This window comes from Python bivittatus, unplaced genomic scaffold (assembly GCF_059951505.1).
Source record: "Python bivittatus isolate LINGU-HERP-01145 unplaced genomic scaffold, Pbiv_v1 ctg000350_np1212, whole genome shotgun sequence".
NCBI classification, from domain to species: Eukaryota; Metazoa; Chordata; class Lepidosauria; order Squamata; family Pythonidae; genus Python; species Python bivittatus.
The window spans coordinates 39,614,526-39,627,385 of record NW_028277074.1 but is presented as its reverse complement, the minus strand read 5'-3'; the positions used below and the strand labels follow the sequence as shown (position 1 = coordinate 39,627,385).

At 37.4% G+C, this 12,860-nt stretch overlaps 1 protein-coding gene across 1 annotated transcript in view; it reads right to left on the bottom strand.

Annotated features, from left to right (window-relative positions):
- DHRSX (dehydrogenase/reductase X-linked) overlaps positions 1-12,860 on the bottom strand; it is a 122,542-nt gene that overhangs the window by 31,735 nt on the left and 77,947 nt on the right. The window contains exon 7 of the mRNA XM_088144464.1: positions 3,917-4,124. Within this exon, the coding sequence (XP_088000590.1) occupies positions 3,917-4,124 (208 nt within the window). The remainder of the gene's footprint in view (positions 1-3,916; positions 4,125-12,860) is intronic.

Here is a 12,860-nt window from a genome sequence, read left to right as displayed (position 1 = left end):
CAGAGAGAGAGAGATGGCAAGAAGCTGAGGGCTGGCCATTTGTGGGAATGGCAGGGCTGATGATTGACACCTGTCCTGCCCTCCAGCCATCAGTATTTATTTCAAGACCAGGTCAATGGATCTTTGGTAGTCTTGGGCTCTAGCTGGTACTACTGAATGCCAGGTTGATATGTAATAAGACTGCCCTTATCCATGAATTGGTTGTGGATGAGACGGCAATCTGGCATGTGTAACTGAGACCTGGATGAGAACCTCAAACAGTGCCATCTGGGTCCCAGGAAATGGGCTTCTCTCTTGCAGCGGAATGGCATCTCCTTAGAAATTTGTACAGCCCCCACCCTGACCTTATTTAAATTCAATTATCTGAATTCAATTTACTTGCTTTTTGTCCTGGCTCTGCCCTTAATTTTTGGAGTGTGGCTTCAAACTTGCACATTAATGTCAGTACACACTTTTAAAATGGGTGGTTTACATATATTTACTGTATGAAGGTACTCTGTCCTGGTCTGGCTCCAGAGGCACTTAGCAATATTAATTGACAAAGAAGGAAGACAGGGCAGTGTGAAAGTTTGTATCTTCCTCTTTCTGGGTATCAAATTCAGGATCCTTTTCCTTTCAGGCAAATACAGTAATATTCAGTACTTGAGTTTTCAAAGATTTAAAACTACTAAAATCTAAAAGAAACAAAGAAAGCTTTTGAAAGCTGAAGAATTTCTGCAGGGACACACTCAGGACATGAATCTTTCTGATGCAAAATCTCCTAGGGCTTCTGAATTTATCATGCTCTTATAATAAGGGTGCAACAACAAATACTAGGGCAAAAGGTGGGTTCAGGATATAATTACTGGTTAGACTTCGAATCCCCTGTGTATGTGGGCAGGAATCATTATACTATTTGTCAAAATTTAATTTAATCTCTATCACGGTAAAAGGTAAAAATGGAAACAGATGAGATCAATAGATGTGATCATAATAGCTACTCATAGAATAAGTTATTGAAGTTGAGGGTTGCTCTTAGTAAATGCCAATGTAATGTTTGATTTACAGTCATTGTGTAAACCATGAGCTGTTAACTCAACTGACTTAACTTTTACAAAGGGAACTCCCTAATTGCTCCCCCATCCTAAAGGATTTGGAGTCAGGATCTTAAGGAGCAGGGCTGCTTCTTGTTTTCCCATTGAAAGGAAGCACACCATTTCAAACATATGAAGGCTCTGAAGGCAAATGGAAATGCTTCTGTTGAAGTAACTGATGGACTTTTGTAACAGGGAAAAGAGAGTTAATTGTCCATTGAGAAGAATTTTTACCCTGGAATGAATGTGCATTGTTATAGGCGCGTTGCCTGCTTAACTGTGTACATGCAGTTTCAGAGAAATGCAGGAAAGAAAAAGCTGCACACATAAATTACATGTTAATTGAAATAACATTAAGTCTTGTGCTAAGCTAAAGCTTTGCAAAATGAAATGAGGATGCTATTTCAGCTTTTGATAGCAAGGAAATAAGTATTTGCATGAGTTGGAGATTTGCAGCACAGTTCAAATACTTCTCCCACGTTCGGTGATAAAATACTTAAAACTGTATTTGTTCCATTAATTTTTTATACGTCAAGAAAACTAAAGTGATAGGTATAGAAAGAGGGGGAGAAGAACAGGCCAATTCCTCCACTCCTCTGAGGAGCATCCCTAAATGAAATCTATGTATTTTGCAATTACAAAACACTATTTCCTAATCTGAGTGTTTTCTGAATGTGTTGATTTTAACTTCCAGAATGCTGAACCATTGCTGCAAATTATGGGAAATGAAGTACGTACATCAGAAAGATATCCACTGTGGGAATCTCACTGGGGCGTACTTGTATCCAGCGATTGAAATTCCAAATGAACTGTGAGCTCCTGATATCAAAATTGTGCTCAGACTAATGCTTCTTGAAAAACTATCCTTACTCCCACCCGATTCTACACTGTAAACCACTTCTGAAACTGCAGAAATATTTTAAAGCAATGTGTGAAGTTACTGTGGTTTAAAGAAGAAAGCAAAAGCCCACTGGAAATGGAGATGCCTTGGGCGTGCCTAAAATCAATCTCTGTACTTCAGCCAACAGATCATGATCCTGGGCATGCACTTTGTGTCCTACAGAAAGCAAAAACTGTTCTAACATGCAGTTTGCATGTTGCATTCCATTAAGATTTAATGCTACTTTCCACAGTAAGCTTTTTGCTCCAATGTTTTAGGACTAATATTCAACATATGCAACTCCAAATAATAACTATATTAAGTTATAAATACATTTCCTGCAATAGCTTTACTGGTATGATTTGAACTGTAACGTTATGCAACCTAAGCTGTTGAAATATGAAAATACAAATCAGTAAATCAAAGAGGCAAGGTAATTTGTAACTCATGCGCAATATATTTTCACAATATAGGGTGCTACAAATCATGAACAAGTTTAAATATTCCGACTGTACATTTCTGAGATATCCTTTATGTACACCTATACCAATTTGTAAAGGACTCTCATTCCACACTAAAACTAGACTTAACCCTTGTCACTTTTATTATCAGCCCTGTGATATATGTGAAGAACCATTGCATTGCTAAGAAATGAAGAACCAAGAGTATACATAGTGTTGCAATCCAATGCTATATAAGTAAAGTTCCATTGCTCAGAAGTGTTTTCCAATCATGCAAAACAGATTTAAGACACAAGTATCAATAACAATAATGAGGGAATAGCAATTTTTTATGCAGGTAAATGCTATTTTACCATTAGTTTGCTATCCGTGGATATAATTCATTAAAGTTGGTTGTCATTTTTTTAAAAAAGCATAAATTACAAAAATTGATCAACTTATGTTTCAAGAGTTGAGACAAGGTGGTGTTATTAATCTAAACTATTGCCAAATTTAAAGAGAACTCTCTCTGCCAAAAGGTTTTAAATATGTTTTTCATGTATACAAACGCAACTAATTTAGATGAGAAGCAAGCCAATGGGGATTATTAGCCTAAATAATTCAAACTCAAAAAGGAACTGTAAAGGTGAGGGATTGGGAGTGGGGAAAAGGGGCACTGTACCTTAAAAAACAACTCATTAACACAATTACTATAGCAAGAAAAATATTAATTTTTATTTATAAATAGTGCAAGATTGCATTGAAATTGGCTCTATTTCACTAATTTGCTTGTCATGAGAAAATGCCTTCAGGCCCAACCTTAATGACTAGTGTGTCAGGGAGTTTAGTTCAATCACTAATAACCAGTAATAATACCTGCAGTTGTATGGTGTCTTCTTTTATAGCAATGAGATTAACAAGACTAAGCAAAAGCTGTGTAGAAAGATAACAGATACAAAAAAAGAGAAATAGCAAATTAACTCCATGATCAAAATGTAGGAAAATGCTGAGGTCTGGGCAGGCAGATGAACAGAGAGGTTTAAGTGGAACAAATTAAAACTAATACTTGCCAGAATTACTGTCAAATGGCAAGTATGTTCAGGAAATCTGGTCTAATGCAGAACATAACTGATAAGAGGAAATGGCAACAAGAGGAGAAGTGCAGAATGACATTTCAAAGCTTCTCCCATTCCAAATTTGCTTAAAAGTCCTACAGGCACACATAGCATGCAAACTTGAAATAAATAAATCTGGACTATTTACTTCATATATAATTTGATCTGTTTTTTAAGAACTTTATTTTTTCTGAAGCCTGCTTATGTAATAGGATTTTTCCATTTTTTATCGCCTCTGCAGCCTCCCTCCTGCAAATCTTCTCTATGCAAACTTCTATTCCTTTTTAGCATACTTTAATCTGGAGGGGCATTATAGAATGAAAAGAGAACCGGCCCTCTCTATTCTGCTAATAAATACCCTTCTATTGGCAGGAGGGATTAATAATATTAGGAAGAAATGTTTCATACCTGCTTTGTAAATCATGAAGACGTAATTCACCTGCATAATGGGCGGCTGACGAGACAGTGACAATTCGAGCATTGTGGCTATGTGTTCCTGATTGCTTCAGTGTATCCAAGAGGAGGTTTATCAACAAGAAATGTCCCAAGTAGTTAACACCAATGTGCTCTTCAAACCCATCTTCTGTCTTCTTTTCGGGCACCAGCATCACTGCAGCTGAAGAGTTGAACAAGAAAATGAACTCTGATGGATACTTATGCCTGATTTTGTTTCATGTAGTCAAGTAAAAATTCAAGAAAAGTCCTGTATTCTTTCCCTCTGGGGGCCAACATATACCATGGAAAATCCATAAGCACGACATCCATGAAGCAGCACCATTTCATTTTCAACTACACTATCTCAATACAAATTCATTAGTAGTATGAAAAAAAGTCAATTTCTACACACAGAAAATAACTGACCAAGGCTATCTGCACAGAAAAACAAACAAAAGCTAAAGCCAACAAACCAAGCAGAGAGGAATGGTGGATTTGTTTTATGCAGGAGGAAGACAATTAAGAAATTTGTCTAAAAATACATGACTGAATTTGCAGCAGTTTTACTCATATCTGTATTTGTTTGTGGTGAGAGAACTTGCAAGAGTAGAAATCTAGGGTGATCTGATTATTCTGTTGTGGAAGTAACTAAAATGTGAACGCCCACTACATTTATAAATTAGGCAATTAAATATTCAAGTGCCAAATATGGAAAAGAATATAAAGATGTAGCAGAAATATCATCTCCATCCTTTGAAAATACAGAATATTTAAAGAGAGAGAGAAACCTAGTAGCCCAGTTCTTTAACTCAAGCTTCTCGATTTGGTGTGCGGGGAAAAAAATCTCCAAATTGTTGGAATATGTAGACGCTGCTTTTAATTTACAGCAGTTGCATAACAGGTCTGTGCAGTAGTTTAAAACAATTGAGTAATATGTTTTCAATCACAACTTGACAGAATACACCCAATGAAGCTGGAATCTGAGAGCAATGTATAAATGTCACAGAAGATCTTGTACACAACACACAGGCTGACAATGCCAGTAACAGGGAGGGGACATGAAGGGTACATTCCAATAAGTAGGATGCAGTCACTGGAGCAATACAGTATTTAATTTCTGAAAAGACAACTTTATTTTATACACTTCATCAGCAGCTATAGCTATCTAGGTTATGGTCCCTGAGCACCACTGGCCAAACATTCAATTGGTTCAAGTCTTGTTCTTCCCCAAGCTTTCAGTATGCATGGCAGATTATAGTTTTGGAACTTTTATAGTGGGTATTCCTCAGAGATCATTTCTCAGTCATATTTTGTTTAGTTTTTATAAGTAAACCCTTTTATACCCTTGGGTGACCTGATTCAGGGTTTTCAGTGCCATTGTTACACTGCTGATACTCAGGTCTATCAGATTCTGTAGTCCATAATGATGGTGCATGGTTAATTATAACAGAATGTCTCATCAGTGTTTCATCTTGGAGATTCACTATCAACTCAAGCTGAATATAGATAAGAAGCAGATTGTTGTATTCTGGCCTGATCATCCTTCTCATTCTCTGTTTTCCTCCTGTTTATCACCAAGCCACCTAGATTGTTCTAGTTTCTACTGCCCATGGTCTTGATTGATGTTCAGCTGACCTTATACCCATTTACTGATCTTACAGTGAGGGCTGCAAATTTCCATCTGACACTTGAAGCTTTATTGGTGCACAGATTACTTTATGCATAGGTTACTGAAGTAGGATCCTGGCAGGTATTCCTGATTCTTCTCTTCAACCCTATTTGACCTGTTCTGCACCTTCCATGTTATTCCCATGATTAACATCATGAGCTCTTTACTGGCTCCCTATCTATCAAGCTCCACACAACTGGGCAAGATCAAGGAAGCAAGAACTACACATATCTTTAATGCCCATCTTGGAGTAAATACAGAACCTTGGGAACTATAAGATAAGCTTCTGACCCTAATTTATAGTGAGTTCATCAAGGTGGAGTCTCTTTGAATGATTTGAAAAGCTTCTTTCCAGCTTTCTTGCCACCTGAGATGAATTGCCATCTATAGTATAGGCTACCAATGGATTTGCCTTTTATTGCTTGGTTGTTTATATCTTCTCTTCTTTCCATTGTTTTCCCAATCTCCCCACAATCTCTCACAGTATCTGAGCTAAACCAAATTCAAACCTGTCTCTAGAATCTTGCATTTACGACAAATCCAAGTATGTGTCTGCTCTTCTTTCTCTTTAAAGTCCTGCTTGTTCATTATGTTCTTCTGGGTAGATCATCTGTTTATTCTTCCAGGGCCTTGGTCTCCAGGATCTAGACTTTAAGGGGCCAGGACCTAGCTTGGTGACCCTGTAATTAGCTCCATCCTTCTCTTTACCTCTGTGAAAGCATGATGCCCATTAAAGGGGGATTAAATATATTTTTTCCACAAGTAAGTTATGTGGAGCTAGTCTAATTTTCAGATTAATATTTGTTTTATATTAACTATAGATGCATGTGCATTCTGCAGTAGACCATTAGTTTAAATCTGCATGGCCATTGTTTAATACTAAATATTTTACTGGCTAGTAAGTTGTTAACTAATTTTATGGGACAAAATTTTGTAATAACCGTGTTTTTCTTCTGAACTGCATTGTGCCTTGGTAAAGGTGCATTTTTGTGGTTCAGTTGTTAAGTCATGTCTGACTCTTCGTGACCCCATGAACCATAATGTGCCAGGCCTTCCTGCCTTCACTGCCTCCCTGAGTTTGCTCAGTTTCATGCTCATTGCTTCAGTGATGCTATCTAACCATCTCATCCTCTGCCATCCTCTTCTCCTTTTGCCTTCAATCTTTCCCAGCATCAGGGTCTTCTCCAAAGAGATCTCTCTTCGCATTAGGTGACCAAAGTATCTGAGCTTGAGCTTCATTATCGATCCTTCCAATGAGCAATCAGGGTTGATTTCCTTTAAGATTGACTGGTTTGACCTCCTAGCAGTCCAGGGAACTCTTAAGAGTCTTCTCCAGCACCACAGTTCAAAGGCATCAATGCTTCGGTGCTCAGCCTTCTTTATGGTCCAGCTCTCACAGCCATACATTACTACTGGAAAAACCATAGCTTTGACTATGTGGATCTTTGTCGGAAAGGTGCATAACAAAGAAAAATTATGAGAGTGTATTTTTGTTTTGATTTTTGTTTTTTGTTTTTTTGCCATAATTTCCCCCCCTCAGCTGCTTGGGAAAACATGCCAAAGTACTAAATTTCAGTAATAGCACAAGAAAGCTTTTTGCTATTAGCTGCCAGAAACTATGAGACTTGAGATTCATTAGGAAAAAACAGCACTGCAAACAGATTTTTTAATCGTAATTTTATTAAAAATTACAATTAAAAAGATAAAAATTAATACAAACTAAAAAAAAGTAAAGAAAAAAAATGAAAAGTACAGAAGAGACAGATAGAAAAGAACAAATAAGAATATAGTAAAAGAAATATATAAAGAAATGACTTCCTTTCCCCCTTCCTCACAACAAGTATAAACAATTTTAGTAACTTATCACCTTCTCTTAAAATACAACAAATGATCTCTTCTTCCCATATCCCATCTCTTATCTATAAACAAATCTTTAAAGCCTCATTGTTTCAGTCCTGATCAGCAAAAGTCCATCAAGGGTTACCAGAGATAACAACATATCTATTTTAACCTTGAACAAATAAACCAACATTATATTCTTTCCATTTTTTCTTAACAATCTTGATCTTTAGTCCCTTCAAATAATGTCCTAGAACTTGATTTCTTTTCATTTTTTCTTTGTCCCTTCTCACAAAATTCTTCAAAGCCTTAACAAGCCTCTTTTGTAAATGTAATATAGGAAAATTATCCAAGTTACTCTCTTGGTTTGTTATTTGTATATCCTTTTTAATTATTAAGACATCAGCCGGCTTCTTTTGTATAACCAGTGTAACATCTTTTTCCATATCATTGTTGTAGCCTGTCATTTTTAAATCCACTTTCAGATCAGTCTCAATCTTGTCAGATATAAGTTGTTCCTCTTTCATAACATCTTTTAAACACAGCCTATCTATAGAGGCAGACACTCTTAAAATTAAATTCTGAGTCCATTGTTCAAAAAGAGCCTTCAGTATGTCCAATGTTAAAATATTTTGCTTCATTCTGTATTAGTAAGTCAAATTTAATCCTTTAATTGTAATCTTTAGTCCCTTCTGGTTCCCTCTAGTGTCCAATCTTCAAAGTCTCGTCCTATCATGTTGTTGTTTTTTTTAACAGAATTCAAAACAAAAGCATTTTCCTATTGGAAGGATTCTTATTATTAATTCCAAAATCTTATTTCAAAATCCATCTGGAGCAATCTAAAGTCCAAGTATGCAGGAAATTCATCCCAAATTTGTCTAGAGGGGAAAAGTACACTGTAAACTATACCTCTTCATCAATTCTTCTGCAGTGATATTACTGCATGAAGAAAATATATGGTGATTTTTAGTACCATCATTTCATGTGATCTGTGTAATATGTTTAAAGTGCTGTTTTGTTTCTCACAACTGACTTTAATTTTCCTGCCTGTTGGTTTAGCCTAGGTGAGGTGACATTTTTGAGCAAAAAAGCAGATATAAAATGATCCCATAGGGCACTGAGGGAGCCATTCCACATCTTACTACTAGTGGTGAGAGATATAGAGAGGATAACCAGGAATTGCTGCATAATACTTACAAATATATTCTGACTTACTGCTGGGGCATCTGCTGTTACTAGAGCTGGTGAGTATATCTGGTTGTCTTGGAGGCAACACCATATGCCCAACCCCACTGCAGTTCAAGTAGGTGTCTTGTTTTTTTTTTTAGCTTGAGTTTTAAAGCAGTGTTAATGAAGTTAGAGGGAAGAGAGAAAAAGTGAGTTTCAAACCTCTCATCTTTTCAATTCAACCTCCTTTTGAATTTAAAAGGACATTCCTCTGACCAAAAAATCCTCCTTCTCCCAAGGCCTGTTTACTTGTTTTGTGAGAATTAATTATTCTAATTAGGTATTAAAAGAAGAATTGACGGTATGATATTGAGTGACTAGTTATAATAGACCCGCTACGCTGCTAGCTAGCTATAAAATACTGACCTCCCTACCAGGTTGACAACTGCTATACAGTTCACTGTATGCATGCAGACATTAAACAGACTTTGCCTGTCTTATTTTGAACCCAGGCTTGCCTTGCCTCTCCCCACCCCAGCCCAGTTTAGATCGAGCATGGAACATTAGGCCTGTAACCCATACAAAAATCCTGCTAAAGCCATGACTGAGAGGGAGAGTAATATTGAAAAGGAGGAACAAATCAAAGCCTGCTAATCAAGGGAAGGTGATTGTTATAAGGAGGCTTGATTTTACATGCATATTCCTCCTGCAGAATCAATAATACCACCAGTTGGCCTCACCAAGGGTGAAGCTGAGGAAGGGCCCCGTAACCAACAGAAGTAGAAGAAGAGGTAGTGCTGACTCTTCGCTCTGTCATCCCACTCCTCTCTTTTAGCAAAGCTGTTTATTGGGTGAGGGTTAAGAGAAGAAGGAACTGTCCTTTTCTAAACCTAAGTCTAGAGCTGCTGCTGATGACTCAGATTTACCAGCAGGTACTCACCATCAGCAAGCTGAATCACTGAAGGCCTAAGCATGGTGTGGGAGCACTGCTATTATGCCTGCAACTACTGCAAAGCATGGGTCAGCACTTAAGTACTTGCTTAGGAATGAAGTAAGCTTCTGATTCCTGGCAGAAGTAGGCAAACTATGCTATTGACTAGAAGCAAGCCTAAACATGCTGTTGAGGGGAGGCAAAGGTGGTTCAAAAGCAAGAGATTTGATGCACTCAACACTATTGCACTTTGGACTATCAGTTATTCAGTACAATGGAAAATGCCTGACTCCACAGCTTTATTCCACTTCCAGTACTTAATCAGGAACTTCAGCCTCTCCCTATATCAACAGTGCAGATCAACTACCCCAGACATTTAGACCAATATAGTAGAGTGCATACATCTTTCTGCTCCATCATTATGCACATCATTAATACACTTAGACTAAAGAAACTGTGGACAGCACTTCCCATGATGCAGGACCCATGTATGTTGCTTCATGCTGAGGTGCTGCAGTTGGCACACAAAGCAGATGAGATGAACATGACCATGAATCACATGACTGAAGTTTAGCTGACTGAGCAGCTCAAAGGCAACCATCCATGGTCACAGAAACAAACAGTAGAACAAAGGTCTACAGTTTGTTCATATGACCAGCATTACCCATAAATTGCACCTAAACATTTGCAAATGCCTTTGCCTAAATGGACACAGCACCAAGATCATCCCAGCTATTACCAAAGTTGCTACCAGTACTACTGCAAATTAGTGCTGCAAGAATCTTAGTTATTTCCACAAAGTGTAAAAGGATATTGTCAAAACGTATAAAAAAAAATGGAAAAATGCCAGGTCAAACTCCATGCAGCCCAACACCTGATACCTTAAGATGTCTCAACTGGAAGAATCTCACCTGTTTGCTGTTATTAACACTGCAAGAGACTCTACTGTTTATCTCCTCAATCCCTAAAACTGGAGATTCCTGGTCAAGGCAGTTTCTGCAGTTAAGTCATTCTTCTTTGTGATGAATCTCTTAAACACCAGGCTGGCCACGCTAGACCAAGTTCTCCATAGGCCTTTCTATTAGACAAAACCCTGAGCCAGGGTAGATGATTGAAGATAGCAACCTGATACTGGAATTATATACCAAAAAAATCCATTTGGCACAGTTAGTATTCAAGCTTGCTAGGGTGTTTTATCAATGGTTAAAAAGAACTATCATCACAGAGATGTTTGTTGGCTCAACCAGCAGCACAGAATGCTTTATTCTGTGACTCAGTGAGCCAGATGGAGTTTTTAAAAAAATGGATCTACTTTAATTGCTTCAGTTTGATTTATTGGTGTGTGCTATTTTTCTTTTGTATTTTTAATTATTTTGTATGCTGTCCAGAGTGATGTTGCTTAGTTGGGTTAACATATATATGTTCTACATAAATAAATGATTTTGGGCTCTGGATCAGACTTGGCAACAATTGACTGACAATACATTGCTTGCCTACTAACTAGGGTCTCAAGTGAGAGATGTTTCCAAGAACAGATGACATAGTGACATCCAATCACTCAAAGTCTAGATACTCACTCCTGTTCTAAAGAACTGCCTTCCTTGAAAAACTTTCCTGAACAGCTAGTAAAAGAGAACTGATGACTACCCCCATTACCTCACTCTGCAGGCCAATATGAGAAGCCATTACCAAGGTATGGCCACTTGGCAAGTGGTGCCTCTAAAATTATCCTGGGTCACATTCAACTAGTCACCTACTCACCTAACGAAGCCTGCCTCATGGCAATCAAGAAATGCATGTGGGATAAGATTCCATATAACTCAAATTGTTGTCCCTTCTAATCTTTGACATTTACTTAAGTGATGTTCAGAATGGATAAGATTTCATTGAGTCCTTGCATCACCTGAGTTGCAGTGAGATTTGTCCATTCTCCTTCCTATAAATCACTCATTCACATAGATACATGGTGATACTGCTGAACCGCAGCTACTGATCTGGCTAGGACATACAGGATATGTTGTCCCTGTTGGGGGAGATGGGCGGCATACAAATTTAAGAATGAATGAATGAATGAATGAATGAATGAATGAATGAATGAATGAATGAATGCTCTGAGGGCATAAATGTACACATGTAAAGTTGAGGCAATGCTCTGACCAGCAGATTGCAATCCAAACAAAAGGGAATTGTTCCAGTTGCAGTGTTGTCATGTTACTTCGTACATGCCTTTAGTTACTGCTATTTTTAAAAAGGTTTTCTGCTACTGTGGCTTCTCTCTGCTATGGGGGCGGGGGTATCTGAAATGTGTGCAACAGGCAATTGTACAGCATGTACATGCATATGCACAATTGTGTTTTAGTTCACACAACAGTATTTCTACAAGGTAATATGATGCATTATTGCTCTTTTGTTGCTTGGTGTTGCTGAGTGTTCTCATTGTAAATCCAGGCAGCTGGACTATGAGGCATTTTGCATTTCATGCACACTATTAGAGATTATTCTGAAAGCCAAATGCTGTTTAATATCAGTACAGTTTCACTACTTCAATAAGTTCTCATTCCAAATTATTTGCTTGCTATAAAGCTGCCATTTACTATCTTACATATATTAAATCTTGATTTGTTTCCCATCCAAAAACATACAGTATACAAATCTGGGTATTAAGAGATGGATTACTGTCTCAATGACATAAAAGCCACTCTGCACTTGCCCTTTTTCCACCATCAATTCTGTCTTACAACTCCATTAAAAAGTCTTTTAACAGTTCGTATCCTAGAAGCAGGAGATAATGCACCATTTTTTATCTAAGAAAAGGTATTTTATGCACTTTTCTGGCACTGCCTTCCTAACATGTTCAAAATCCTGTACCCTCATTATATAACAATGTGCTCAACTCTTCTGGTAAGTCCAACCCCATTGAGTTTCTATGAAATATGTAATTATTTAATGCATAGGCTGGTGGGAATAGGAAAGGGGAACAAATTGAGTACAATGTGAGCATATCCTACTGAGTATATTAAGAAAAGTATTACCTGGACTTAGAGTACACATAGACAACTCCTCTAGGTTTCAGAAGTAGCATATAAATATATAAATTTGCATAACAAACAAAAATAAAAAGATGAAAGATGTGAAGAAAAAAAACAAATGCAGTAAAATAGTATAGTAGCAGATGTATACATCAGGATGCAACTTCCATTTTCAAAGCTGAGTTGGTGTTAAACTGCTAACTCTTAGCTGACAGGTTCTATAATGTGTCACTACATCCAGTCAAGTATCTGTCTTAACTGTGTCACCAGTCCTGTGAGTTC